Source organism: Nomascus leucogenys, chromosome 16, assembly GCF_006542625.1.
Source record: "Nomascus leucogenys isolate Asia chromosome 16, Asia_NLE_v1, whole genome shotgun sequence".
Taxonomy (NCBI): Eukaryota; Metazoa; Chordata; class Mammalia; order Primates; family Hylobatidae; genus Nomascus; species Nomascus leucogenys.
In genome coordinates this window covers 90,632,916-90,660,389 of record NC_044396.1, presented here as the reverse complement: position 1 = coordinate 90,660,389, position 27,474 = coordinate 90,632,916, and the positions used below count along the sequence as shown (strand labels likewise).

The 27,474-nt window shown below is 43.8% G+C and overlaps 1 protein-coding gene across 2 annotated transcripts in view; it reads left to right on the top strand.

Annotated features, from left to right (window-relative positions):
* COL22A1 (collagen type XXII alpha 1 chain) overlaps positions 1 to 27,474 on the top strand; it is a 327,746-nt gene that overhangs the window by 255,890 nt on the left and 44,382 nt on the right. The window contains exons 44-48 of one of the 2 annotated variants that reach the window (XM_030795301.1): positions 4,689 to 4,736; positions 10,805 to 10,918; positions 13,844 to 13,897; positions 23,789 to 23,842; positions 25,580 to 25,633. In XM_030795301.1, coding sequence (XP_030651161.1) covers positions 4,689 to 4,736; positions 10,805 to 10,918; positions 13,844 to 13,897; positions 23,789 to 23,842; positions 25,580 to 25,633 — 324 coding nt within the window. The remainder of the gene's footprint in view (positions 1 to 4,688; positions 4,737 to 10,804; positions 10,919 to 13,843; positions 13,898 to 23,788; positions 23,843 to 25,579; positions 25,634 to 27,474) is intronic. The other variant, XM_030795302.1, reaches the window with a different exon arrangement.

Below are 27,474 nucleotides of genomic sequence, written 5' to 3'. Positions count from 1 at the left end.
CAGGGCATAAGCAAGAGAAAGAATGCAACTCAGAAAGTTCAAGAGGTTTTAACAAAGGGACCTTTGACAAAACTGTGGGCAGAGGAAACTAATATGGGATGTTGTGAGACTCAGAGATAAACTACAGTGGGAAGTCGTTACCACCATTATGCCTGTTTTCAAAACCCAGGGAGAGTAGAATGGTGAGAAAGGGATTGCACATAGGAGCTTGATCATGGGTCAACACCGCTGCCAGAAGACTTGGCCCAAGGCCAGGAGGTAGGGACGTCTCCCACCCTCCAGTTTTCTGACAGTGCCTCGAGTTGGGGAATTCAACTGCGGGCCAGCAGGCAAGCCAGCCCGGGACACATTCCGGGGGTTTAACCTCTCAGGCACGGAACAGGACAGAGAAAGGTGAAAAGTGGATCTGGGGTGAGCAAATGAGCAACAGCAGCACCCATTGCAAATCCCTAACTTGCCCGTTTCCTAGCACTTGACTGGGTGATGTCAGCCTTCCCAGTTGCCCTCTGTTTAACATGGAAGAAATGTTCTTTCTTGCCTCACAGTGAGAACAGGGGAAATTGTGAAAGGTTGAGGAGACGGGGACAGCCCTGAATGTTGGGTCCTTGGCAACGTGGCCTCAGTCCAGCCCAAGAGTCCTATAGGCTTCCCTGATGCGAGGCACCCTCATCTCCTGAGACACCCTCTGACTGAGTTTCCAATGCCAGAGAAGCCCCAAAGGTTTAGCTGAGTAACCTGGCCATAGGTGGACCCTCTAGGGAAGGAGCAGTGGGGATGCCCTGGCCTGGGAGAGTGGGAGGCAGCTGTGAAGATGGAGAGAGAGATGAGTCCTTGGGAAGAAGCTGCCTAAGATGGCAGCAACCAAGACTGGGGAATCGCAGGCCTCAAGAGTGAGGCTTTAAGTCTGATTTCAGAAAGTGAGATGCTCACCTGGGCAGAAGCTTCACCTTGAGATGGATCTGAGAGGCTGCCTATCTCTTTTGCAAGCCTGACCTGCTACAAATTCCAGGCAAGGACCCAAGGCACGGATGTCCCCGTGGGTGTGGATGACCCCCCCATCCCTTATCTCAGTTGGCGGGCACACCAGAGACCTGGACAGGGATCCTGGTCTGCCATTAAGGATCCTGAAACTTTTCATTGAAGACCTTCCAATGAGAGGAGCATAAAGTCTTGTTGGAAGTTAGGGACACCTTAATTACTCATGTTTCCTCCCCTGTAGAGTCAGCTTTGCAACAGCCAAATAAACCTCACAGAAGCCACTTCATTATCAAAGTGCAAAGCTCTGGTGAAGTGCAGGGAGAGTGAGGTTCAGGCCAGAAGTCAAGTGGGGGTTCAGATGGCCTCTGCCAGATCTGGACTTTGACATCTCCCTGCAAAGATAGTTAAGTCAGCACAATGCAGCTGACAATGTGGATAATCATGATTATCTCTTAGGTGGTCAGTGGCAGAACAGAAAGCTGAGGGGAGAGAGACAGAGGGAGAGAGAGAGAGAAGAGAGAAGATCTATTAGATTAACTGAACATCCTCCTGCCGAATGGTCCCAAGTATGGCCCATTGGCTCTCAGGTCTCTCCGAGCTCACTAATCAGATAAGGCATGGTTGTCTCAGGGATTCCCTCATGTTCAGTGATTTCCCAGAAGGACTCACAGAACTCAGAAAAGCGGTTAGGCTCATGGCAATGGTTTATTACAGTAAAATGATACAGATTAAAATCAGCAGAGGAAAAAGGTGCACAGAAAGGAGTCCAGGAAAGACCAATACAAGCTTTCATTTGTCCTCTCCCAGTGAAGTTGTGCAGACAGCACTCAATTCTCCCAGTCACAGTGTGTGACAATACTCACAAAGTGTTGCAACCATGGAAGCTCACCGGAGCCTTGGTGTCTAGGGTTTATATTGGGAGTCAGTCACACAGGCATGGAGTGCCCACATGGCTGATCTTAATTACTCAGTCATCATCCTCTCTGGAGGTTGGACTGAGGTGTGTGTCCAAGGCACCCACCATAAATCATATTGTTAGCATTAACTACCTGGCTTGACCCAAGAACACAGGTAAACAAAGACACTCTTTCCAGGCAGGACATTCCAAGGGCGTAGAGGTAATTCCCAGGAACCAGGCAGCAGCGTGGACATTTCTTTGGAATGTGCAGAGTTTGGACAACACTGTCACCCAGGCTGGAGTGCAGTGGTGCAATCTCGGCTCATGGCAAGCTCCGCCTCCCAGGGTCACGCCATTCTCCTGCCTCAGCCTCTCTGGTAGCTGAGACTACAGGCGACTGCCACCACGCCCGGCTAATTTTTTGTATTTTTAGTAGAGACGGGGTTTCAGCGTGGTCTCGATCTCCTGATCTCATGATCCGCCCGCCTCGGCCTCCCAAAGTGCTGGGATTACAAGCGTGAGCCACCGTGCCCGGCCGCTAATTCTTAATTACACAGTTCCATCCCTCAGTGGGTAGAGAGAGTGACCCAAAGTGTTTCCCCAATGCTGCACCCACCTGGAGAGAAGCATAGAATTCCTGTTCCAGGATCCTCCTGCTGTGTCACATTGGGTTCTCTGCAAGCACAGCCTGCAGTGGGGATTCTTACGCTAGTGACTGATTGAGGGAGTGCTCTCAGGAGAAACCTACAAGGATGGAGGGAAGCAGGACACGACAGGGGAAAAAACAGTAAAAAATGTGGGTTCAAGTCAAGCCTAGTCCCTGCCTGATCCCACATGGAACTCTGGACTGTGAATGGAACCACAAAGCTGTCCCACCTGGAGGCCAGGCCCAGCTCTTTTCACCCTGCCATAAGTCAGTTATCGGCTGTGTAACCAGCACTAGGAATAAAGATGCACCGAGAATGGGGAGGATCTAGGTAGGATGTAAACTGGCATCTACATCCCCACGCTGTCCACTGTTCTCTGAGCCCACTGGGCCCAACAACAGGTGACATGAGTGACTGACTCATAGAAGGCAGAGATGGCAGTCTGCCATATCCTGAGTCCACCTTCACAAGGCCACCGCCTCCATCCACATGCTGGTCCTGTGTGTCTTTTGAGACTTGTGAGGTTTATAGAAATGAGTCACAGCAAGATGTTAATTATATCCAAGACCACACTGTACCTAGACTGAAAATCCACTCCTCATTCTCTGTCCCTTTGTGACTGGTGCCCAGCCATTGTGTCTGATATAACTCACTCTAATTATGCAAAGGGCTCAATGGCAATGTAAGAATATCCCTAGTAATAGAATGCCAGCAGCATTAAAATGTACCAATTTGAACCATATGAACCCTTTCCTATTATTAACTTCCCAGAGGAAACATATACGGCTTCAAAATAAAACACCTTTCCCTTTTAAAAGTGTTAATAAATTACTATAGCAAAGGTTGTCTTTTCTTCAGAGGACGTCACTCAGATACCTGGGAGGGTGGGGGGTGGTCTTGGCCTTGGCTTTAGCAGCTGCATCGTAAGTGAGTTTTCACTGCAGTGTGGATAATTCCTTGAGCACCTCCAATCTGATTTAATTCAACCCCAGTCTCTCTCAGAGAATCCTCTCTTTCAATAGCCCAGAGCATTGATTGAATTTCTGAGCATATCAACACAGAAAACACCACCAGCACGTTTCAGGCCACCGCAGCAGTTACCCTGAACAAACTCGTGTTACCTGTTTCATGGTTTTGCTAACCACAGGATGGGACAGAAAGCCCATGGGGTCGGGGATGGGGAAATAGCCTGAAAAATTGTCTTGGTTTCAGCCTTCCTGAAATGACAGACTGGATTCGTAATTCGTGCACCTAAACTCAAACTTAATGAGGAGAAATCACCCACCATGCATTTAGTTGCTACGTCTACCACCTTGCCTCTGCTGCCTGGGTCCTCTGGTATTCCTTTTTCTTTGCAAAATTTAGAATTTTGCGAAGTAGCACACCAGTCTCGAAGTCTTACCTAAGAATCCCTTCTTTCCTTTAGGGTCTGCCTTTTAATTTCCATTTCCCTTCCTAGCCTTATGTTCCTTGCACCCAAATATTTTCTGAGCCTCCACCCTGTCTTGGGTTCCAGAATGGCCATGATTGTAAGAGACACAATCCGTAGCTCCAAGTCAGGTGGGTTTGAGCATGAATTCAGCCACCTGCACACTCCCACATACCATTAGAGGCTCTGTAATTACTCCTGATTTCTGAAATACCCTTTCTGGAATTTAAGACTTTTAACCCATAATGACAAATGAAGTTTAAAATGCTGTTTCACCTGGGAGAGCTGAAGACATTGGCTTAAATTCATACTAGGTTGTGAATGACTGATAGTAACAGCTGTTGCTCATTTGGGAGATCCATGACAATCCAGATTGCAAACAGTTTGCTACTTTGCCTCCCACAGTACTCATATGACCTATCAGGTTTTGATGGTGGTGGGGAAGAGGGACCACTGGGAGAAGAGAAGGGGCAAACAGAAGGAGAGTAGGGATGGCAAAAGGCTGCAGTCAGTCAGACTTGGCTAGGACTGGCAGGCCGTGCAGCTGCTGCCTTGGAGGAGTCTTCTTTCTGTGGCTCCCAGGCTTGGGACATCCACTGGGCTGTCCGTGTCCCATGCATGGCACAGCGTGTCACGCATTACGTCACATTTTGAAGGCCTTTTGCTTTCTGAAGATGCCTGGGATTTACTGTCTATATGCGTGTATGTATGTGTTCATTTCTTTTTACTTTGACAGGGCCTCTCTTCACTACTGTCTCCAGGGGACATAAATCTCTTGGCTAAGGTAAAAGCATACAATAAATGTGCATGTATTTTGAAAATGGTGATGGCGGGATTGGAGATCTTGATAATACGTTGTTTTGTTTTTTTTTTAACAACTCTTTGGTAGTATTAATAGCAGCACCATTAGTTGACAACTCACCATGTGGCTGGTGATGTGCTAAGTCCACCTGTCCAATACAACAGCCACTGGCCACATGCTTCAATCTAAATTTAAATTAATTAAAATTAAATACAGGCCGGGCACAGTGGCTCATCCCTATTATCCCAGCACGTTGTGGGGATTGCTTGAGCCTTGAGCCCAGGAGTTTAAGACCAACCTGGGCAACATAGAGAGACCTGGTCTCTACCAAAAAAAAATTTTTTTAAATTAGCTTGATGTGGTGACATGTGCCTGTGGTCCCAGCTACTCAGGAGGCTGAGGTAGGAGGATCACTTGAGCCCAGGAGGTAGAGGCTGCAGTGAGCCATGGGCATGCAACTGCACTCCAGCCTAGGTGACAGAGCAAGACCCTGTTTTGAAAATAATGAATAAATGCAATTAAAAATTTAGGTGCTTGATCACTCCAACCTCTTTCTTTACACATACTTAATAGCTGCATGTGGCTGGTGGCTGCCTTATTAGGCACTGCAGATATAGAGCAGAACATTATTTGGAGCTGTGCTGCACTAAATGTTTAATGTGCCTCCCTTATTTAATTTTCACAAATATTCTATGGGGTCAATACTATTTGTTGTGTTATTCAGCATGTAAGGAGCCTGAGATACTGTGAGGGTCAATGAATGGAATGGAATAGAATAGGACATCCTAAGAATACAATCCTTTCTCGCTGACACCAGAGGCTGGCCTTTAACCCAGCCAGGACTAACTCATATTCTCAAAGGAGGGCCAGTGGCAGAGTCAAATAGCCTGGACCAGGGTCCTACTGGGCCAGGACCAGAGCACAGGCTCAGTGAGGTGACGCGGGCTGCTGGGCCTTTTAGCCAGGACAAACTCAGATGTGAGTGCAGACTTGACTGGTTTCTAGAACCACATTTGCTTTCCCCACTAGAGGAAAAGTTCCTGAGAGGTTGAACATAACTCGGCCAAGATAGGGCAGGGTGTGGCTGGAGTTACACCTGAAGGCTAAGTTGCACAGGTGCCCAGGTGCCTGACCAAGGACCTGGGGTCTTCAATGCTGAGAGCTAGGAAAGGCTGTGGACGAGGGAGAGAGAGGTAGGGTCTATACTTCAGAAAGAACAGGCGTGCTGCAGTGAGTGAGGGGGCCCCTTCTGCTGTCTGTACTTCAAGCCTGTGTTGTAACTCTGGGTGAAGGGTCGGCACTGCATTTTGTGTGACTGGTCCCTTCCTTCCCTCTTGTTCTCTAAAAGACACTTGGGTGATTTCAGAAAATACCTACTTCATACGTGAAGCCAAGGGAGGAAAACAAAAGAAAAAGAAAACCTTCTCGGAAGTCTGGGACGTTCAATCTCACTGCAAATTGAGATGCCTTGGGAAAATTACACATTTTATTAAAAAATAAGTAGCAGAACAATCTTTACCAGATTTTGTTGACAAGTGTGATCGTTTTTTTTTCCACAGTCAAGGACATGACAAGAAATCATTACCTATTGATTCAATCTTTTGTTTATTACAGGCTTTTATTAGCCTGGATTATTTTTCTTAATTCCCTGACTCTAGAAGGAGCTGGGTTTTCATCAGCCACCAGCCCTCTCCACCCCCGACCCTTCACCCGGAGGATTTCACCTCAAGATGTCCCAATCTTTATGTCAGTAATAAGAGTGAGTAGTGAAATGGCTAAGCATCATTCCTCATGGCCAGAGCACTGAGACAGATATTTAGTCAAATCGATACTTCCTCACTAGGAAAGGATGCAGCTGTGCTCATCACAGCCGCTGGAAACCCCAGAAGGAACGCAAGCGCCTACATGCAGGGTGGCCTGTGGAGACTCACTGGTCCCACAGAGCTGAGCTTTGCCTGGAAATTCTATAGTCAACAGCCTGGGATGAGTGGATTTGGCCAGGTCTGGGGAGCAGACTCTGTTCATCTCCCTGTTTTGTGCAGTCAGTGGCTTTCATCTCGATGTTGTAAGTTAGAGTCTGCTGGTCTAGTCTAGGTGGCTGGTGGCAGGTGTCTCCCCTGCTGAGACATCTTGTATTACAGAATATTTGTCTCTGCCCCAGAGAGTTTTATAACTTCATATATCTCTTTCTGATAGTTGGAGAACTGACTGAGTAGTAAGTCCTAAGAGTTCCTGTTAAATGAATGTCCATAGTTGGATCTGTGCCCAAGGAGGTCGTCTTAAAATTGCCTCCATTACCCTTGCTGAAATATTAATTTATTAAATCCTCACAAACAATCCTGTGAGTGGGTTCTGTTGCTATCTGCATTTTACAGATGAAGAGGTTAAGCATAGATGGGCAAGCCACTTGGTCAAAGTCACAGACCTTGTAGTGGCAGAACTAAGACTCAAACCCAGTGTGACCAACTCTGAAGCCTTATGCGTAGCCTCTCTACCAGATTTCATCTTTACAAGAGCCAGTACTTCCTGACAACTATCTGATGAAGTCCAGGCAGCTAGTGAGTTCTCTGCCTGTCACATAGAGATTTGGAGATGAAGGCTATGCAACTCTTTGGTAGGAATATTGTAGCGAGGATTCAGATGTCCAGTGAGAAGGTGGATGAAATGACCTAGAGGTCATTTCTTCTCCTGGGAAGCAATGACTGTTTTTTTCTCCACACCAAAGGCTGTAGCACTCCTCCACGTAGTAAGCATTTTGTTGAGTGCTTACTTGGTACTTCAGACCACACAAAGGTACAGTATTACATGCAATGACATAACAAGCTGAGTTTGTTGAAAATAGTTCAGACTGGCAGGGTGTGGTGGCTCATGCCTGTAATCCCAGCACTTAGGGAGGCCAAAGCAGGTGGATCACTTGATGCCAGGAGTGCGAGATAGCCTGGCCAACATGGGAAAACCCCGTCTCTACTAAAAATACAAAAATTAGTCAGATGTGGTAGCACATGCCTGTATTCCCAGCTGCTCGGGAGGTTGAGGTGGGAGAATTGCTTGAACCGGGGAGGCAGAGGCTGCAGTGAGCCTGGATCACAACACTGCACTCCAAAGCTGGGTGACAGAGCAAGACTCTGTCTCCCCCCCACCAAAAAAAAAAAAGAGAGAAAAAGAAAAGAAAACATCTTAGACCAAAGGAAGGGATAGAGACCAGAGGGAAAGAACATTTATAGATTACATACAATGAACCCTGAAATATGCTAGGCACTTTGTATGCATTATTTTATTTAAATTTCACAACCATCTCCTAAAGTAGGAGAATGATCCGTGTTTACAGGTGAGGAAATAGACTCAAAAAGATTAATTGACTTGCCTGAGATAACTCAGAAAGCCCAGAGATTGGGAGCTAGTATTGATGATCAAGGTCATCTGATCTGCAAATGGGGCAAGGCCACAGATTTAGGGAGGAAAATAAACAAAACCGTAATGGCACATGTCGCATCTAAAAGTCACTGTGCTTTCACTCTGTGTCAGGATAGTGTCAGGCATTTTCCATTCATTGTCTCATTTATCGTAAGACTTTGACATCCCCATTTCACAGATAAGGAGACTCAGGGAGATGAAGCCATGATTCCAGGTGGACAGAGGTTTAAGTGGAGTATGGGCAAGCCCATTTGGTTGGAAACACAACCCTATCCAGTTTCAGTACATTCAGAGAAAGTGTGAATTGTCTTCTGAGCTGGAGTTTGGTTCGGAGCCAGGAGGGGCTGGTGGGGGCAGCCCAGGAGCTCAGGAGCCAAGGTGAGCATCTGTAAGACTACAGATTGGGGTGATCTTACCCTATGCTCACTGGATTCCAGAGCTGGGTCAGTGAGTTGAGTCTAGCTCCCTCACAGGTAGGTCTGGGTCTCCGACAGCTCTGGTCTTCAGGAAATAATCCTGCATAGTGTGCAACAGGCCCAGGTTGAGAGCCCTGCCAGAAACTACAAAGACATAGGAAAGTCGTAAGATTTTTGTACTACTCAGATATAATATTTTTATGTTATGGATCCCACTGCAAAGAATGGCTTCCTATCACCAGGGCACCCTTCAAGTCCAGAAATATCTCAGTGGCTAGAATTTTTGGTGTCATCAGGCTAGTTCCATTTGCATCCATCCATCCATCCATCCATCCATCCATCCACATTGCAATGTTTCATGGATGCATCTCAGAGTACAATAAGAAAAGGTCTACAAAGAGGCGAGCTCCTTTCAGCTCTGCTACTCTTTCAAGCAAAATACAGATATCAAAAGCAGCTCATCTAAGTAAACTGAATATCTCATGCACTCTTGCTTTATATATCCCAATATTTAACTCTTCCCACCCTCCAAATAATCCAATCAGCTTTGCAAACTAACCACTAAAGGAAGATGGCACAAGTCGCCAGAATGTCAGGTGGTTGATTGGTCAGTCAGTTGGTTAGTTGGTTGGGTTGCCTGATTCATTCATTTATAGCACTCATGCCCTGTGGAAGAATATTTGCTATGAATTTGGCAAGCAAAGATCATTCTACCTCTGTCCTCTTGAGTGCTTACACCTTCTGTTTGCCTGGTGGAGAGAGGATGGAATAAAAGACCATTCCAACAGGGAGATTAGTACTTTAGTAGAGAGGATTCCTGAGATTTCTGGGAGCAGGAAGAGCCTGTCCCTATCCTGAGGCAATCAGGAAGGCTTCTTGGAGGGGGAGACTTCTAAAGAATCTCCAAAGACTGAGTAGGTGAAACAAGTAAAAGGAAGGTGGGCCATTCAGAGATGCTTTTGTGATGGAAAAACTTTACCATCCTGAAATCGGAGACCAAAAAGAAAACTAAATCACCTGCAGCTTCACCTCATGGACTATGAACAGTGCAGCTTCCATGCATGTTTGCAGGTCCCTTTGGTGGGGCTTTCAAAAGACCATAGTCAGTGCGTGTATTTGTGTCAGTTGACAGCGTTGAACTGAGAGCTCTTCAAGACACACCCTCACTGTGGTCCCAAACTTAGCACAGTGCCCGATACATAGTAGGTGCCTTTCAAGTATTTTTTCAATGAGTGAGTGACTGAGTGAATAAATAAATTAACAATAATGGCTAAATGTGTGGGCATTATCTATCTATATGTATCTATGTATCTGTCTATCTATCTAATCTTTCTTGAGAGTATTCTAAGTGCTTTACTAGTGTTATCCATTAAACTCTTGTCACAAGGAGAGAGGCAGGGTGGACGAGAGGGAGGATTAGAGAGAAGGCCATGGAGGAGGCAAACCAAGAGGCAGGTGGATGAGGCAGGCTGGAGTACAGTCAGGTGAGTTTTATTTGGCACATAGTGTGCTCCAAACTGTAAGATCTGACAAATCAGAAAACACATGCTCTGGGCTCAGAGGACTTTAAATTTACTCAAGGAGCAATATTTACCTGCCTTAAAGAAGTAGAACAAAGCCCAATTCCAGGGAACATTTATTAAATGCTTACCTTGGGTAAAAAATAAAGCTAAGCATGGTCAGAATCGGCATTGTGTCACAGAAACAAAGTCCCAAGGGTGTGTGCCTGTTGCCTTGTTTATCCTTCTTCCTTGTTCAGAAACCACTTGACTTGGGCAAACACAGAACAGAGAATTCAGCTCCCAGCTTGGCCTCTAACATCAGGGACAGAGCATGCTATTTTTAGTAATACTAAATGTTTGTATTAAATCTGCACTGTTAATGTTTTCAGCTGCTCACAGATCATTTTACATGAATTTTTGACATCATTTCCTCAGGCTATCCTTCCAGAAGTCTGGGTGGAAGTAGGGGGAAATGGAGGAATATCCAGATATGTCAGTGCTGAAACCTAACTTTTAGTTAAGAAAGGGAAAATGCAAAGTTTAGACACAAGAGTATTTGGATCATGACTCAGTCCACCTATTTGCTTTTCTATCTTCTCTGGTATTTAAAAACCAAATCTCCATCTGGAGAGGTAGCAGCCAGGGCTACTTTGCTTTGCTTTGAAACTGGATTTGCTAGTCATTCTGTCTTTGTCCCCTCCTCTCTCCCCACTCTCAGGATGTGTGCAATGACTGCCCTCCTGGCCCCCCAGGCCTCCCTGGTCTACCAGGTTTTAAAGGGGACAAAGGTGTCCCAGGAAAGCCAGGGAGAGAAGGCACAGAAGGGAAAAAGGTAAGGAGAAAAGGGGAAACTCGATTTTTATCATTACAATGAAAATATCATTCTGGAGATCTCGTATTGCCCCATCTGCCTCCGAAGCTGTTCAGGGTTTGAGGGGTTCAAGATTCAAAATAGATGAGGAGTACTGGGTTATGAGACACAACTATGGAAATGGTAGGAAGTGGGTATCTATGGGTCTTTGTCACTTTAAGAAGATGTTGATTGCGACTTTGCAATACATGCTGACACCTGGAAACATATACTCATTCAGTTACATTCCTTTCCACCGTGTCTTTCTCCCTTCCTTTCTTTTGTCATCCAACAACTTTTGCCTATCTACTATGTAATAGGCATCAAGATAGGCACTTCAGACTCATAGATCAATCAATGGATCCATCCATTCATGCATGCATTCAATCCCTTGTCATTACCTGTTTATGACACCCCATTACATGTGTCTTATATGTCAGTCAACATGTAGACAATGCGGAAGTTCAGAAGAAAAAGGCTGAGACCCTATTCTAAAGGAGTTCATGGTCTGTCCTGGAGCAAAACAGAGGTAGGGAGTTTCATGGGTGCTGGGGAAATAAAATTGAAAACAAAATCGCCTCCCAACCCAGAAAACTTCTTCACAAAGGTAGAAGAGAAAGAAAACCATTTTAATATTGAATTACATTTAAACTAGAATATAATGTGCATTACAGACAATCTGCTAAGAGATGGTAAGGACAGGATGAAATCTCGCTCTTTTATATAGCTAAGCAGATAAAGTCCATTACAGACATTTTCTCAAGATAAGCAATAATTAGTCCTCAAGTAGGAGGTCTTGACAGTGCTATTTGTCACATACGTTCATCTTGGATTCACCTGGTAATTCAGATGGCCCTCTGTCTTAGCTAATTGGCTTTATCCCAAGTGAAAATAAACTTCTTGCATCTTTATGTAAGAAGATAGTGTTGCAACTTGGGGAGATTACATCCCCTAGAAATTGGGAGAGAGAGGTGGATCTTCCTTGCTGATCATATTTCACAGAGATGGATCCTAACTCCTAGAGAAAGACATTCCTGCGTCATCAAACTGGAAAAAAAAAAAGCCTTCTTTGCCTTTTAAAAGGATTTACACACACTTCAAAGAGACAGATAAAGAACTGACAATGATCCGCTTTCTAAAGTAAATGCTTTAAGAAAAAGGCTTAGGTGAGATTCTCTTTCTTTTCAAAAAAGAGAGAATTAAGCCTCTTATTTGTAGTTTGTATTTTACCCATACATGGCACAGGGAATACAAACACAGATGCGAAAGATGACCTTTATTCTGACTCTCTGAGCCTTAAGCAGTGCTTGTTCCCTTTCCACCAGCTCAGCTATGCAGGATATTTGAGCATAGACCCCATGGGTGTGCTACAGTCCTTGAAATTTCTCCATACGCTCTGGAACCCTGGAGGGAAAAGGGGCCAATACTAAAGCTGATTTGACTAAGAGTAATTTCACCTAATTAAATTCTCCTGGTGATCAACTTATTAAAAACAGGCATTTATTTGATTTGCAGCATTTCTTGCATCATATTTTATCAGATAGTAAATAAACATGTTTGAATGTTCTTACATCCATGTCATGGGTCTTTCCCGTTGTCTTCATTTTAAACAGCTCAGAAGATCATTTAGTTCATTAAGATAGATGGGTCTTTAGGAGTTTATTCCAGGAGTCTTAACCTCAAAGATTCTTGATATCAGTGCAGAGGCTGTCAGGGTGGCATTTCTAAATCACTTAGGGAGATGTTTAGATCAGTCTTTTCCACACCTTTCTATCACAGTTGCTTTATATCAAATCACTGGGAATGAGGCTTGTATTCTGTGTGTTTACTACAACTACTACACAGTGATTCTGATGTTCAGAACCACTCAATGTTCCACAACTCCTGGCAGGACCTGGCAGGGGGCCGCGAACCCCCACCCTCCCACCTGGGTAGTCCTTTCTCAGCATCAAGCAGCTGACACTCCAGATATTACAGAACTTAGAGTGAAAATAACCATAAGAAAATGGTTATGAAAATAACTATAAAGAACATGCAATGTGTGCCAGTATAATTATACATGCACATATATTTATAAAGCACAAACACACACACACAAATGAGATCCTACATAATTCAGACTCTATTTCTTAATGCAGCACACTTTTTCTCTCTTCTCAACTGTATTAGTTATCTATTGCTACATTATAGATTGCTCCAAAACTTAGTGGCTTAAAACAACAAATATTTATTATTTCAAATTTCTGGGGCAGAAATCCAGAAGTGGTTTCGCCAGGTTGTTCTGGCTCAGGTCTTTCATGAGGCAGTCATCTCAAGGTCCGTCTGGTGGAAGACCCCCTTCCATCCAGGTTCACTCTTGTGGCTGTTGATGGAGACCTCAGTTCCTTACCACATGGGCCTCTCTGCAGAGCTGCTCTAGTGAGATCAAGACATGGAAACTGGTTTTCCCCAAAATGAGTGGTTGGATAGAAAAAGTGCAAGGTGGGGGGTGGGGGGTGGTGGCAGGCCAAGGTGGGAGTGAGCCATCTTATACCCTAATCTCAGCAAGTACACATCATCACTTCTGCCATGTCCTGTGGGCCATATAGACCAACCCTGGAACAAACAGCAGGATGGCTGCTCCGGGTTGCAAATATGGGAGGCAGGAGCGAGACATCAGGCTATCCTGGAGACATACCAACTAACCATATTAATGGTGGGTCATGCCATGGTTGCACAGCCACAGTCAGTACTACCACTTGCCTATACCCTTTGCTCAGACAGGCTAGGGGCACGGGTAGCTGTCGGGAAGTCCCAGTGGAAAATCAGTGAATGGAGGTGGGAGGCTGATGGCTTGATGATGACCCTGGATGTGGGCCAGATACTCATTACTGTTTTCTTTTTGTTTTTCTTGTGTCCCTGATACAGGGAGAGGCTGGGTCTCCAGGCCTACCAGGGCCCCCAGGAATAGCTGGACCACAGGTCAGTGAGACTTCATAACCATCTGCATGGGTCTATTCTGCTCATCTCAATGGTTAATCTCAAATTAAGGAAGAGTGGTGGCCAGTGTAAAGGAGTGGTTTTAAAATCAGAAAACCCCTGTTCTAGGTCTAAGCATGGCACTGACTATCCTATTGACCATGGGCAGATCACTTCAACTTGTGGAATCTCTGTTGCTCATTTATAAACAACTGCATGTTGGAAAGCATGAAACGCATGGAAGAATTGGACTGTGTGGGACCTACTGGTTAAGACATGAGTTTTGTGGTCAGACACCTCCACTTAAGTCCCAGTAATGACAAAAATACAAATGGTGTCAGAGATTTGTTAAAATGGAATGATGTGATACATAAAAAGGATGTGACACTCAGTTGAAAAATACTAGGAAAGTGCTTTTTGAATGCAAGCGAGTGCTGTTATTCTCACGTGAGTGATAAGGCAGCTGTCTACAAGCAGCTCTGTGGCTCTGTGGTTTCCCAAAGCCAGGGAGGCCGGCCTGAGAGGAAGGGGGGTATAATCTCAACCCCAGAATAAGCAGGGAAGCTCTCTGGCTGTCAAAACAAGTGTCCTAGGGCTGGGGCTGTTTGAGCTGTTGGTGGTGATAGTATTTAGCTCTAAGAAGAAAGTGCCTGAGTGCTGGTATGGGGGCAGATAGACTCATACCGTCATTCCCTTCCCACTGTCATTGGTGCTCCCCAGAGTGTGGTCCCTTATCTCTTGGGGCCTCTGTGCTGCTGCAGACTGAACACCTTCCCCACCAACACTCAGGGCCAAATGTGTCCCTGTGTCTCTTCCTGAGGCCTGGCTGGACATAGCGTGCCTCATCTGATAGAAGAGGTGGCATAAAATTGTCACTAGGAGAGAAAGCTCAGAAGTCAGTCCTTGAGGTTAGAATTCCATCTCAGCTGTGTCACCTTGGAATAGTTTCTTAACCTCTCTGGCCTTTTGTTTCCTAAAGTTAACTAGGGACTGTGAAAACTATGACCCTACAGGCTTATTACTGTGCCAACTGCAGGTAAAATGTTCCCATCAGTGCCTGGTACATTGTATCAACTGAAGAATGACAAAGTGTGGCTGTTGTGATACCTTGGTTGTTGTCTCCTTGGTTGAAAAGAATTTAAACAGGAGACACACAGCAAAGGAGATGCAACATCGAGTAATTTATTGCAAAAGAAAAAGAATACTTTGAAGGTTAGGGCAGAATAGACAGTACGCCTGAGAGAGAGAGGATTCAGGGTGGGCTGCTCGTAAGGATGAGATAGCAAAGACCAGCACTAGGGAGACTCCCTATATGGGAACGTTACATGATTATTCATAAGGAGGTGGGAAGAGGCGTTACTCATAAGCATGTTCTGAGTGGTCCTCTGGGTGTACATGTGCAGTAGCTGTACATGTTTGTTCGTACGTCACATGTCTCATTAGCATCTTAAATCTCCACCCAGGATTATGTTTTTTACCATTATAATGAGCAAAGTGTCAGTTTGAGGATGGGCAAAATCAAAGTGCACATGCTGTCTAGAGGGGAAAGGCCCTACTGAAGATAGCTTTGCGTGGATGAGCTCAATTATAATGTGAATGCTGAGGCTTACTGTGTTGCTTGAACTTACCGTCACCACGGTTGCTGCATCCCGAGAACATGATTACTTCCTTAACTACCTATCCTGTCTCACGTCCACAGACTTGGAAAGGAGATCTTTATTTCTCACATAGGATTGCACTTGCAGGCTGTCCAGCCCGCAGGCTGGGAAGAATAGCCTCCAGCAGAAACCAAGAGCAAGTGCCTCAAGGGAAGGGTAAAAGCAGCAGGAATGTATGCTGAGCAGGCTGGCCAAATGAATGTATTTAAAAAGCTATAGGAGAAGTCATGAAACTTTATGGAAGGAGAAACATGTGCGTGGGAAATTGAATTTCATGCCTCATAATGGGTCATGTGTTCAAAAATGGCAGCATTAGCATGATCCAAGGGTGGAGTTTTTAAAGTTTTGAAACCTCTGACATCAAAAGGTAAAGCAGAAGACATGAAAGCTTTGACTATACATGCTCTGTGAGTTGGCCAAAACTGGTCCAGAGATGGTGGTCAGGCTGGGAACTCAGTTTTTAAGGATTTTCTGGGTCTCCTTGGCCAAGAGGGGGTCTGTACGGTTGGTTAGGGGGCCTAGGATTTTATTTTTATTTCTCAATTGTAAGTGCTCATTTGACATTAGCTTTTTTAGCCCTTGTGGTCACAGTGGTGGCAGCCGCATATTTAGGGTGAGGATTTGGGAATAAAACTTAAGAAGCCAAAAACCTCGGCAACCTAGATAAATAATACTTTAAAGCAATATTTTATAAAATTTAAAAGTAATGCAATCATTTCATGAGGAACAAAATATCAAAATTTAAAATAAAGACACGACCCAACCCTCCACTTGAATGACCTACCTAGCTCACTTCTGCCAAATTCCAGCAGTGTCAGATACCTGTGTTCATTTACATTTTGATATTTCAATCATCTTTAGTTATTTTAGATTGACTTTGACTTTTAAAAATACTGCATAGGGGTCAAGCGCAGTGGCTACCACCTGTAATCCCAGCACTTTGGGAGACTGAGGCAGACAGATCACATGAGGACAGGAGTTCAAGACCAGCCTGGCCAACATGGTGGAACCCCATCTCTACTAAAAATACAAAAATTATCCAGGGATGGTTGTGCACATCTGTAATCCCAGCTACTTGGCCAACATGGTGAAACCTCATTTCTACTAAAAACAGAAATTAACCAGGTGTGGTAGCATTACCTGTAATCCCAGCTACTCGGGAGGCTGAGGCATAAGAATTGCTTGAATCCGGGAGACAGAGGTTGTAGTGAGTGAAGATCGTGTCACTGCACTCCAGCCTGGGTGACAGAGTGAGACCCTGTCTCAAGAAAAAAGAAATTAAAAATAAAATAAAATAATATACCTATGCAATCTATCTATCTATCTGTCTGTCTGTCTGTCTATCTATCTATCTATCTATCTATCTATCTATCTATCTATCTATCTATATTGCATAGGGATATTATTTCTCTTGGCTTCTCAGCAAGAGGTATTCAGTACCCAAGGTGAGTGATTCACTTTCCTTACCCTAGGCCCAGTCCTGGAAAAGGGTGTTGGCACTGTTATTATGACTGGTAAAAAGCAAGCAAAAACCCAACAATTCTATGTTGTGACAACAGTACCAGCCTTGTGGTGTATCAGGATGGAAAACACCTAGGTCTCCCAGACCCTAGCTGGCAGGTTAAGATGTCTAGCGATCGTGACCCATGGACTCTGAAGATTTAGAGGGTTTTGACAGAGGCAAGACTCCTGCATCAGGAGTTATAGATATCAGGTCTCAGTGCAGATAGAGCAAGAGATTTGCCCAGGGCAGTGTTAGATTGAAAGGCATCAGGAATGTGCAGTGTCTTCAAATGTTGGAGCTCCTTACTGGACGTGACCTTCTCTTTCTGGGATCGCCAGCTGAGACCAAGCTTCTTGCCCTTTAATTTCAAATTTTACCTGATCCTTAAGTAACCTTTGCTGTCAACTTGCTGGCTGCTGGGCTTAGCCTCTGCTGAGGAGGAATTGCCTTTTTTTTTTTTTTTAAGATAGAGTCTTGCTCTGTTGTCCAGGCTGGAGTGCAGTGGGACAATCTCAGCTCACTGCAACTTCTACCTCCCAGGTTCAAGCGATTCTCCTGCCTCAGCCCTCTGAGTAGCTGGGACTACAGGTGCATGCCACCACATCCAGCTAATTTTTGTATTTTTAGTAGAGACGGGGTTTCACCATGTTGGTCAGGCTGGTCTCAAACTCCTGACCTCTTGATCTGCCTGCCTTGGCCTCCCAAAGTGCTGGGATTACAAGCGTGAGCCACCGCACCTGGCCAGAATTGTCTTTATTCAAAGAAGTAAAAGCATATCAATTAAACAGATAAGGAGTTAGCTCCATTAAGTATGGACTGTTTTCTCCTTCAGCCCAAGCCTGCTTGCAGTGCTGATGTTTTCAGTAATGGCCCTGCTTCTGTTCCCTTATAATTTGCTTCAACGGAGGGTTTGTTCCTTTAAATATTTTGAGAATAGAAAGCTTCCATCCAGAAAAAAAGGACAACAATTAGTGCTGCATCTGAAAGACAGGGGTTCTTCTTGCTCCATTTAGGAGCTGATGGTCACCCCAACCACGAGAAGTCCTTGAGGCATGTGGTCTAACCCTGCATGATGAGCCCCAGGCGGTTGCATTGGGCAGAGTGCTCAGTGTTCCAAGGAGCAGGTTACTATCTCCTGCAATGGTCAGCATGATGCTAGGAGGCAGAGCTGTTGTTTCACTTTACAGATGAGGAAACTAAGGTTTAACAAGATTAAATGCCACAGCTACAAAACTAGCGGGTGGTGTAACTGGGGTTGACCCCTACTAGTCCAAGTTCAGTACCCCAAGTAGTTATTGTCTTGTCATACTCCTTAGTAAGAGCTGATACCAACACCAGCACCCAGGACAGCTCCTAATGGGGTGCAATGCTTTAGTCTACGCTATATCTGCTAATGCTCCTGTCTGCAATAGTTGCCCCTTATCACCACTTACTGTTGAGAAAATGCATCACAGAAGGGTTAAATGTGTCCTCCAAGGACTCAGTCTATTGTGGTTCTTGGCTTCAAACCCAAGCCAGCTTCTATGCTTGTCATTTACCCCACACCACTTTCCAGAAAATAGAAAGACTGTTTCATTTCCTCTCTGTTCGACTTCATTTATCAAACAGTATCTCCACTAGACTTGGGAATGTGAAGATGAGTATGTAAACTGAAAATGCTACCCCTGATGGAGTACTTACAATCATTGTCAGCATCCTTTCATAACCAAAGGCTCTGGGCATTCATTGGTCTCATGCACTGCCAAGAGGGTTTAGTTCCTTTGTTTGCAGTTGCAATGCAGCATCAGGGAAGCAGCTTCCCCAAGATTTATCCTACAGATTTGCAGCTGCTGTCTTCAGTGGCCGGCATGAGGAGGTTCATGCCACACGGTCAACTACAGAGCTCCATTCTAGGACTTTGAACTCGCATAAAACACTGACTTTAAGATGTAGGGTCTGGAGATTGTTGCTGCAGTTGTGATTATGATCCGTGTAAAGGAGAAAGAAGCAACAAGATGGTAACCACAGCAATGACCCTGGGAGCATGTATTCTACAGAGTCAGATGTAAATGCCTTGTCTGGGTTGGAAATGATGACTATTCTGTCCCCTACAAAAAGCGTTTTTATTTCCTCCTTATAGCATGTTCACCAACCAGTAATAGGACCTAAAGGGGCCTGGCATGGACCCAGAGACACTCAATGAGCAAAAGTCCTCATCTGGAGGGTTTGGATGACTCCGAGGAGGCAGAGATAATACCTGCTGCCATTGGCACTACCCGAAAAAGCCTTGGGATTCCCATCCTGCCCAGAAAATAACCCAGAGCCACTTACTCCATGTTCTTTCCCAGAGCAGAAAATTCTTTCCATCCATAACTGCCACATTTCTGAAAGATTCTCACCAAGCATCACCTTAACAGTTTCCTTTCAAGTCAGGAGGTATAGAGAGAGGTCAGATATGGGCCATTCCTTTCATAGTCTGATGCTGTGACAGAGAAGAAAGACCCACAAGCTTGCAGTGAACACTTAGAAACGTCTGATCGAGGCAGGAAGCCAACAAGGGCTGTGGGCACAGGCCTGGGCTTTGGAAGCCAGTGGTCCCCAACCCGCTCTACCTCTTATTTGCTGAGTGAATTTTCCTTGCTAATTATAGGACTTGGGCATTTATTTATCTGAACCTTGGGTCCCTCATCGGTACCTTGGGTCCCTCATCTGAAAAAGAACTGTACAACCTGTCTCATAATGAGAATGTGAGAACTGAACAAGGGGAAATTTACAAATCACAGCAGGTAGGAAGCATTTAATACATGTAACTATGAGTGGTCCTCATAATACTTGCTTCATTTGAGTTAACAACAACCACAACAAATTGTCAGTAGAAGAGTAAACGACTGAAAGAAAACTAACACCATGGAACAAGGGTTAACCTGTGAAGGCCACCTGGAGGAGGTAGGATTTTAGTTGCCACCTGGAGGAGGCAGGATTTTAGTTGCATTGGAGGGTTAGTTAGGAATTTACCAGCTATCGGTGGAGAAACATTTTCCAAACAGGACAACAGCATGCAAAAGTTTAGGAGAAGGGTTTGTTCTGAGAGTAGTAGAGAGTTACTAACTTGGGAAAGTTTAGTCCCTGCCCTCAACAGTTTGAAAACCTTTTGAGAAAATTGCCTGTTCAGTGTATTCATGAAGGACAGCACTCTTAGAGCAATTCCTGGTATGAATGTACCTTCCAAATGATTGTTTTATCATGTGCTTAGCACATGATGGTTCTGGAAAAAATGCAATTAAAAACAAAATCTCCCAACTCAGAGAGGTTTTCCACGAAGGTGTAAGAGAAAGAAAACAATTTTATTATTGAATAGCATTAAACTAGAATGTGATTTGCATTACAGACAATATGCTAAGACATTGCAAAGACAGAAAGAAATCTTACTCTTTTAGATTGCCAAGCGGATACAACCACCTATCACATACTTGTTGTCAAGATAAGCAATAACTAGTCCTCAAGTGAGAGGATTTAATGACACCACATGTCCTTCCTAGATTCACCTGGTAATTGTGGTGGCCATCTGTGTGTGTCTGTGTTAACTAATTGGACTTATTCAAAGCAAAGGTAAACTTCTCACATCTTCATGGCAGGAAATAGATTTGCAACTTGGAGCCAGGCATCTGCTGAAGTTGGGCTTCTACTGTCTCACAGGAACTGGGAGATAGATAGGAATGCTATCTTCTTTGCTGATTCTATTTCAAAGAGATGGTTCCTAGGTCCTTGAGAAAGACATTCCTGGGTTCCTGGGTCACAAAGCTAGCAAAAGTCTCATTTAGCTTTTAAAAGTATTTGCATAACTTTCAAAGAGACCCCCTCCCTCAAAAAAAAACTCACAATAACAAGTTTTCAAAAGTAAGTGTTTTCAGTAAAACGAATGGGGCAAAGTTTCTTTCCTTATTTTCAACAGGGGGAATTAAGCCCTTGAAATGACTCTTAATAAACCTCTTCTGAAGAAGACTAAACTAGCAAAATAATGAACTGGTCATCTCCCTGGAATATGAATTCCCAGCGCACAGGGTTTTTATCTGTTTCGTTGATTGTTATATATCCAGTGTATAGAAAGGTGTCTGGCCCATGCTCAGCATGGTCAGTCAGTCTTTCTGACTATAAATGCAGTGCACTTGACGTCTTGAAACCTGTTGGATAAGGCATCATGGTCTAGGAAAATAGCTGGAAAAGTAATATGGGCAGAGAAAACCAGCTTGGATATTTGATCATCAGACAAATGGATCTGGATTAGATTCCAGACCTTGCTTTCTATAAGCTGTGTGAGCTCAGGTGAATGACTGAACCGGTCTGGTCTTCAGATTTATTATCTAACACTCTGATAATAAGCCCTACCTCATAGAGTAGACTTACTGGCTCAATAAGAGAATAAAGACATATTAAATATTTTTGCATCCATTCAGGATATAAACAAGGAAATATATGTAATGGGATATCATGTGGGAAGCCTTGGCAGAGTTCCTGGAAGAGTCAGGGCTCTGTAAATGTCAGCGCCCTTCTCTGGAAGGAAGTGAGTCAGGCTTGGGGGTGGGTGTGTTTACTCTGATCCCTGACTACGTTGGAGTAGGAGACAGGGACAACTGTGGAGATCCTTGAGCTGCTGACATTTTCATTGTTGCAACATGAGTGTTGAAACTAGTCTAAACCCAGACTGAGGACTGGAATTTGAAAGGAAGCCATTTACTTTTAAGACAATTGTCCTAAATGTTAAGGAAGCAGTGGGCTATTCTATGTCACTTCTTTTCATTGATTACAACATGATTTGCAGAGGGTGTGATGGCTTTATTTAGATTTAGAAACAGTAAAAATAATTACATGGAAAAATGTCAGAAGAAATGCTCTTTCTCTCTGACTCCATTTTTTTTTCTCTTCTAAACAATGGTATTTAGCACTTCACAGATATGAGCTCACCTAACCCTCCCAATGTATCACAGGGAGAGAGGGGGGATTATTAGGTAGTCACTGTCATCAGTGGTCTGCTGAGGTGGTAGAACAGTCTGGATTGAAAGAGGGCTGGACTTGATGTTTCCATGAGAGAATTGTGGGGCACTGGACCCCCGGAAGGACCCTCCTAGATGGACCTGCCCCTCATCCTTTATTTACTAGATGAGCAAACTGAGACCAGAGAGTGGACATGATATGCTTAAGAATGCAAAGTTAAGGGGTGACAGGCATAGAACCACAACTAAGATTGACCTACTGCCACAAACCTATTTACTGCATAATACATTCTTTTAAAGGAATTGAAATGTTTTTGTTTTAAAAACATTTTGCTGAAACACACTTATTAACACAATAAAGGCAGAGCTAAGGTAGATAATAGTTAAAGAATTGGAATCTTTGGATGTTACTTTCTTGGGCGGTCTGTGAAAAGTATTTTTGGTAGGTTGTATATTTTGAGCAACTTGATGACCATGATAATGATGACAATGGCAATAATGATGATGACAATGATGATGATGAGGATGATGGTGATGACAATAGTCGTGGTGCTGTTGATCATTATGATATAGACAATGATGATGATGGTGAAGATGAGGATGATGATGCTGATGGTGACAGTGATGATAATAGCTCTGGTGGTGCTGATGTTGATGGTAATCGTGATTATGATAGTGATTATGGTGATGATGGTTATGGAATGATAACGATGGTGATGGTGATGATAACGATCATAATGATCATCATGGTGATACTGACAATGAGAATGATGATAGCTAATGTTTTTTGAGAGCTAACACACAACCTGTCATAAGTCTAAGCACTTTGTGTATTTTAGGTCATTTAACTCTCACAGTAACCCCATGACAGATACTATTTTATTATTCTCATTTTAGAAGTAAGAAGACAGAGAGTTTAAGTATCTTGTCCAATGACACACAGCAAGTGGCAAAATAATGAAGATACTAATTATAACTAAGATTTATTGAGCTCTTACTGTGTTCTGGGCTCTATGCTAAGTGTTTCCCATTTGTTATTTTATTCTCTAATATTTTCACAGGGTAGGCATCATTATTTTCTTGTTCTTGTAGGTTACAAAACAAACGAACAACTCGAGCAGTTTTACTGAAGTGGCTCCTCAAAGTCTCACAAATAGTAAGGGAGGGAGCGAGGAACTTATGTATGGATAAATTCTTCCAAAGCTTCCCGTATGGTGCTGCTGCTCCTGCCAGCCGCCAACTAAATTTCTCCGTCTCCCTCACCCTCACACCTATTCTGCAAGGCCTGCAGACCCTGGGTTTATTCTGCCTCTTTTCCTGCCACTCCTGGAACACCACTTGTTTTTAACTGGCCCTTTTCTCTATAGCCTGGACGACTAGCGTATCCCACACTACACCCACAGCTAGAACCTAGGACAATTTCACATCCTTTTAATGGTTTCCAGTGCCTACAACTAAATCTAAAATCACATGTTGACATGCAAGGCTTTCAAACAAATGAGCCCTGCCTGCCTCCCTGGCCCCTTTCCTGCTGCCCCCTCTCCAACCCCATACCCTAAATCCCAGTTAAGCCATTTTATCACACATCCTCAACCTGGCCCCGTTTCTGTCTATCTGCTGCCACCGTGCCTGAGCTACCACAGGAACTTGATAAGAGATTTTTGGGGAATTAATGAATGGATGAATGAATGCATGAAAATGCTTTTTGTTTCCCTATTAAAATTCCCAGTGACATCTTTCTTTTCTTTTTTTTCCTTTCAAGGGAAGTCAAGGAGAACGTGGTGCAGATGGTGAGGTTGGACAGAAAGGTGATCAGGTAAAAATTTACTTTATAAGGAACGATTCACCCTGAGGAAGGAGCACTGTTTCTCCCAGGTGGCTTCCATTGTACAATGTCATTCCTTGTCTCTTCTTTGCCTGTGGCAGGATTTTTAAAAATCTCATTTTTATGGTTTTCATCTTGGTATCTCTGGTTCACTCTAGGTGCCCTCTCTCCCTCAATTATTGGAGAAGCCTGCCCTCCCTTCCTTTCTTCTCCTTTCCTCTCCTTTCCTCTCCTTTCCTCTCCTCTCCTCTCCTCTCCTCTCCTCTCCTCTCCTCTCCTCTCCTCTCCTCTCCTTTCCTTTCCTTTCCTTTCCTTTCTTCCTTCTCTTTTCTTTCTTTTTGTACTATTCTACCTTTACTTTTTTTTTTTTCACTGAAATGGTCATTCATTATAAACTTCCCCCTTCTTCCCTTCCATCATCTCAAGTAACTGTTGCCTGGCTCTCTTGCTGCTAGCTGAAATGCTTCACAGACATTCCATGCTCTGATCAGTGCACATCCAGGCCTGCTGGACCACTGCTCCTAACGTGCTATAGGATGGGACCAATGAGGGCTCACTGCTGTCTCTGTGGATCTGAGCATGGCCTCCCTATCATCCTCTGTCCAGCACAACCAGCTGATTTCTGCCCAGTCCAATTCTACCAGCCTTCCTGCCAATGGAAATGACTATTATCCTTCTGCTTTGCTGCTGTCATCCTTTCCCCTGTTCTCTTTTCTCTCCTCTCCCAACTGCCCTCCCCTTTACTTCTCCCTCTCTTCTGCGTCTCACAGCCAGTGCTCATTGTCAGCCAATTCCATGCCAGGCACTGCACCTGGCTCTGAGATCTGGAATGACTCGTGGACAAACTCCTGACCTCATTGGGCTTGCAGTTCAGTGAGGGCATGAGGGACATGAACGAGTAACCCACAGGCAGTGAGATGAGAGCTGTGCTCGAAGTCTGAATGAGCTCCTTGGCTAAAATCTCTTCTGTATTTGGAAAAACAAAATGTGTTTGGATTATTCTTATAAGAATGACTTATCAAAGGCAATGTACTCTACATTGAATGGTGTAGCCTGTGGTTTCGGTGGTAAGGCTTGGAGGTGGAGGGCAGAGAAATCATTTCTTTCTTGGTGGTTTGTTTGATTTCATAACATTGTTGTACAAGACTAAGTGTTAGATTCCAGGCTTTGTTCTATAACTTTTTCAGCTCATTCTATAATATGCAATAGACTCCTCTACACATGGAGAAACAAATCTCTTGCTTAAAATAACTGTAATATTGCCAGAATATGGAGGCCGTAATTCAGTTAACCTAACCATTTCCTTTGTGTACATTGCGTTTGTGTGCATTTGTTTTTTATGTTTTTATTATGAAACACTTCAAGCATGTCTAAAGAATAAAGACTGTAATAAAATGAACCTTTATGTACCCTGCACCTAACCACAACAGCTTTCAATTATTATGGCCCCTCTTGTTTTCATTTATATCCTCAACCATTTCTCCACACCCCCTGCCCACACATTATTTTGAAGCAAATCCACTTTCAGGACGTGTTTGTTTTTATAAATGTTGTCAGGTATTATTGAGATATATAAAAAGAGGTCCCTTTTATTGTCAGTGTCTTTAAGCAAAATTGTTAGTAGGGTTGGAAAGTGGATTCTGTATTAATTCCTGAAATTTGATATTCACACAAAGTAAAAAGTATTTTTTGAGTCATTTTAAAGAATTGCATCTTGTGTTTTCCTAGGGTCATCCTGGAGTTCCAGGTTTCATGGGGCCCCCAGGGAACCCTGGGCCACCAGTAAGTAATCATCTTTAATCCCCTCCTCTTTTGGCCTTGACATTTGAATGCACATCTGTACTCACCAGGCATGGTATGACACTGAGCATGTCTCTCATTTTAAGGGATGGGCCAATACCCAAAAGGTGACAGAGTTGACCTAAAAATGCAAGTCCCACAGGCATGTGGGGGAAAGTGCAGTGGGTCTGGAGTAGGCTTGATGGACCATGCAATTAGAGTGATGTTGGGACTGGGGGACATTGGCAAAAACAGACAGACTTACTTCTTCTTTTTTCAAATTGAGCTGTGGTGGGTAGGAAGCTAGTATTTCAAGGTTATGATGTCAAGCAAAGAAGGTAGAAAATGAGAAATTGTAAGCAGCTTTCCCGATGTTATGGGGAGCCTGTCTTGATATTATCTCAATGATCTCCACTGGGCCTCCTGAGCAAATGTTCTCTCTGCTTTTACAGTAGCTGTAGCCTTGACACTGACTGGTGCCCTCCTCACCATTTCCCTCTCCCTTCAGTGTAGGCTGCCCATAGATTAGTCATGTTCCTTCTCTGATCAGAGTCCACTGCTGTTGCAGCCCACATATCCATCATGGGTAGCCATGGCAACAGGCACTGGAAATTAGTGTTCCTGCCAAGCCCAGCATCAGTCCTCTGGGATTTCCCGTGGGTTCCGCATGAGACCCTTGTCCCAGACCTTGCAAGGAGAGGATTTCTGGAATGACTGAAAGACCACTGAAAAGGATCCCCCTTCAAATAGGAAATACCCTGTTTGAAAGTATAGTGAAAAGAGGTTCAGTTAGGAGTATAAATTTAAAATATATGAAATTAAGCTTGCTTTGTCATCTTTTTAAACAACGCGACTTCTAGTTGTAACTGTGTGTTAATTAATAGAGTAAATTAAGTTGTTTTAAGTGTATATTTTCAATAAAATCAGATGAAGGCCTGATATGGCATCTTTCACTTCATGTTGACTTTTAGAGCAAACTCACAAAAAGGTAAATTATCTACAAAAGCACTATTCAGTTTCCCAGAAAGCCTACTTTAAGTCTTTAATATTCAACACATTTTCCTCCCAAGTGCCTTTGATGTTAATATTATTTTTAATTTCTCAGCCTCACATCTTACCTGGCCCAACTCTGCCATGTGCACATTTGTGAAGGATATTGTAGGGAATTTATCAGTTTGCTATCGTTTAACTTCACAAAATTCTACAATTCTTTCAAGTTTTATAATTTCACTTAGTAATTGCTTTGCACTGTGTTTGCATATTATTGGATTTTGTAGCATCTGACAATCAGCAAAAAGAGAAACCGATAATGATGCTGATACAATTAGTAGTAGGAAGAGGTGTTAGTGTTAAGCAAAGAGGGGCATTTGAGAGGTAACTAATTTTACTTAAAAAATAGTTTATTCATGAATAATTTTATATTATGAAGACATTAGCTTCCTTAGTGACACTGTGCGCCTTCACAGCTGAGGGTCTCAGAAAATGAATAATGGATTACAGCCTCATCCCCACTCCACCCTGGTAGTTCCAAACCCCATAACATGTTCCCAATGAAACCAAAACCCTGATCTGTTCTCACTGGAAACTGCAATAAGTTAGAACTCTATGACTGCTGTAGGAAATGACTCCTGGCTTATTATTCTCATGCTAGATGATGTTTCAGAGGCCCAGAAACAATCACAATCAGAAGCCAGCTTGTCTGTCTCCAGCTGATTAATGCTTTCAATTCACTTGGCAGATGTTTATTGAGCTTCTATTTTGTGTCGTGCCTTGTACTGTGAATAGCCTGTGAGAATGGATGCTGAGGCAGCTGCCTGTTTAGGTTCAGCAGCCAATCATGCAGA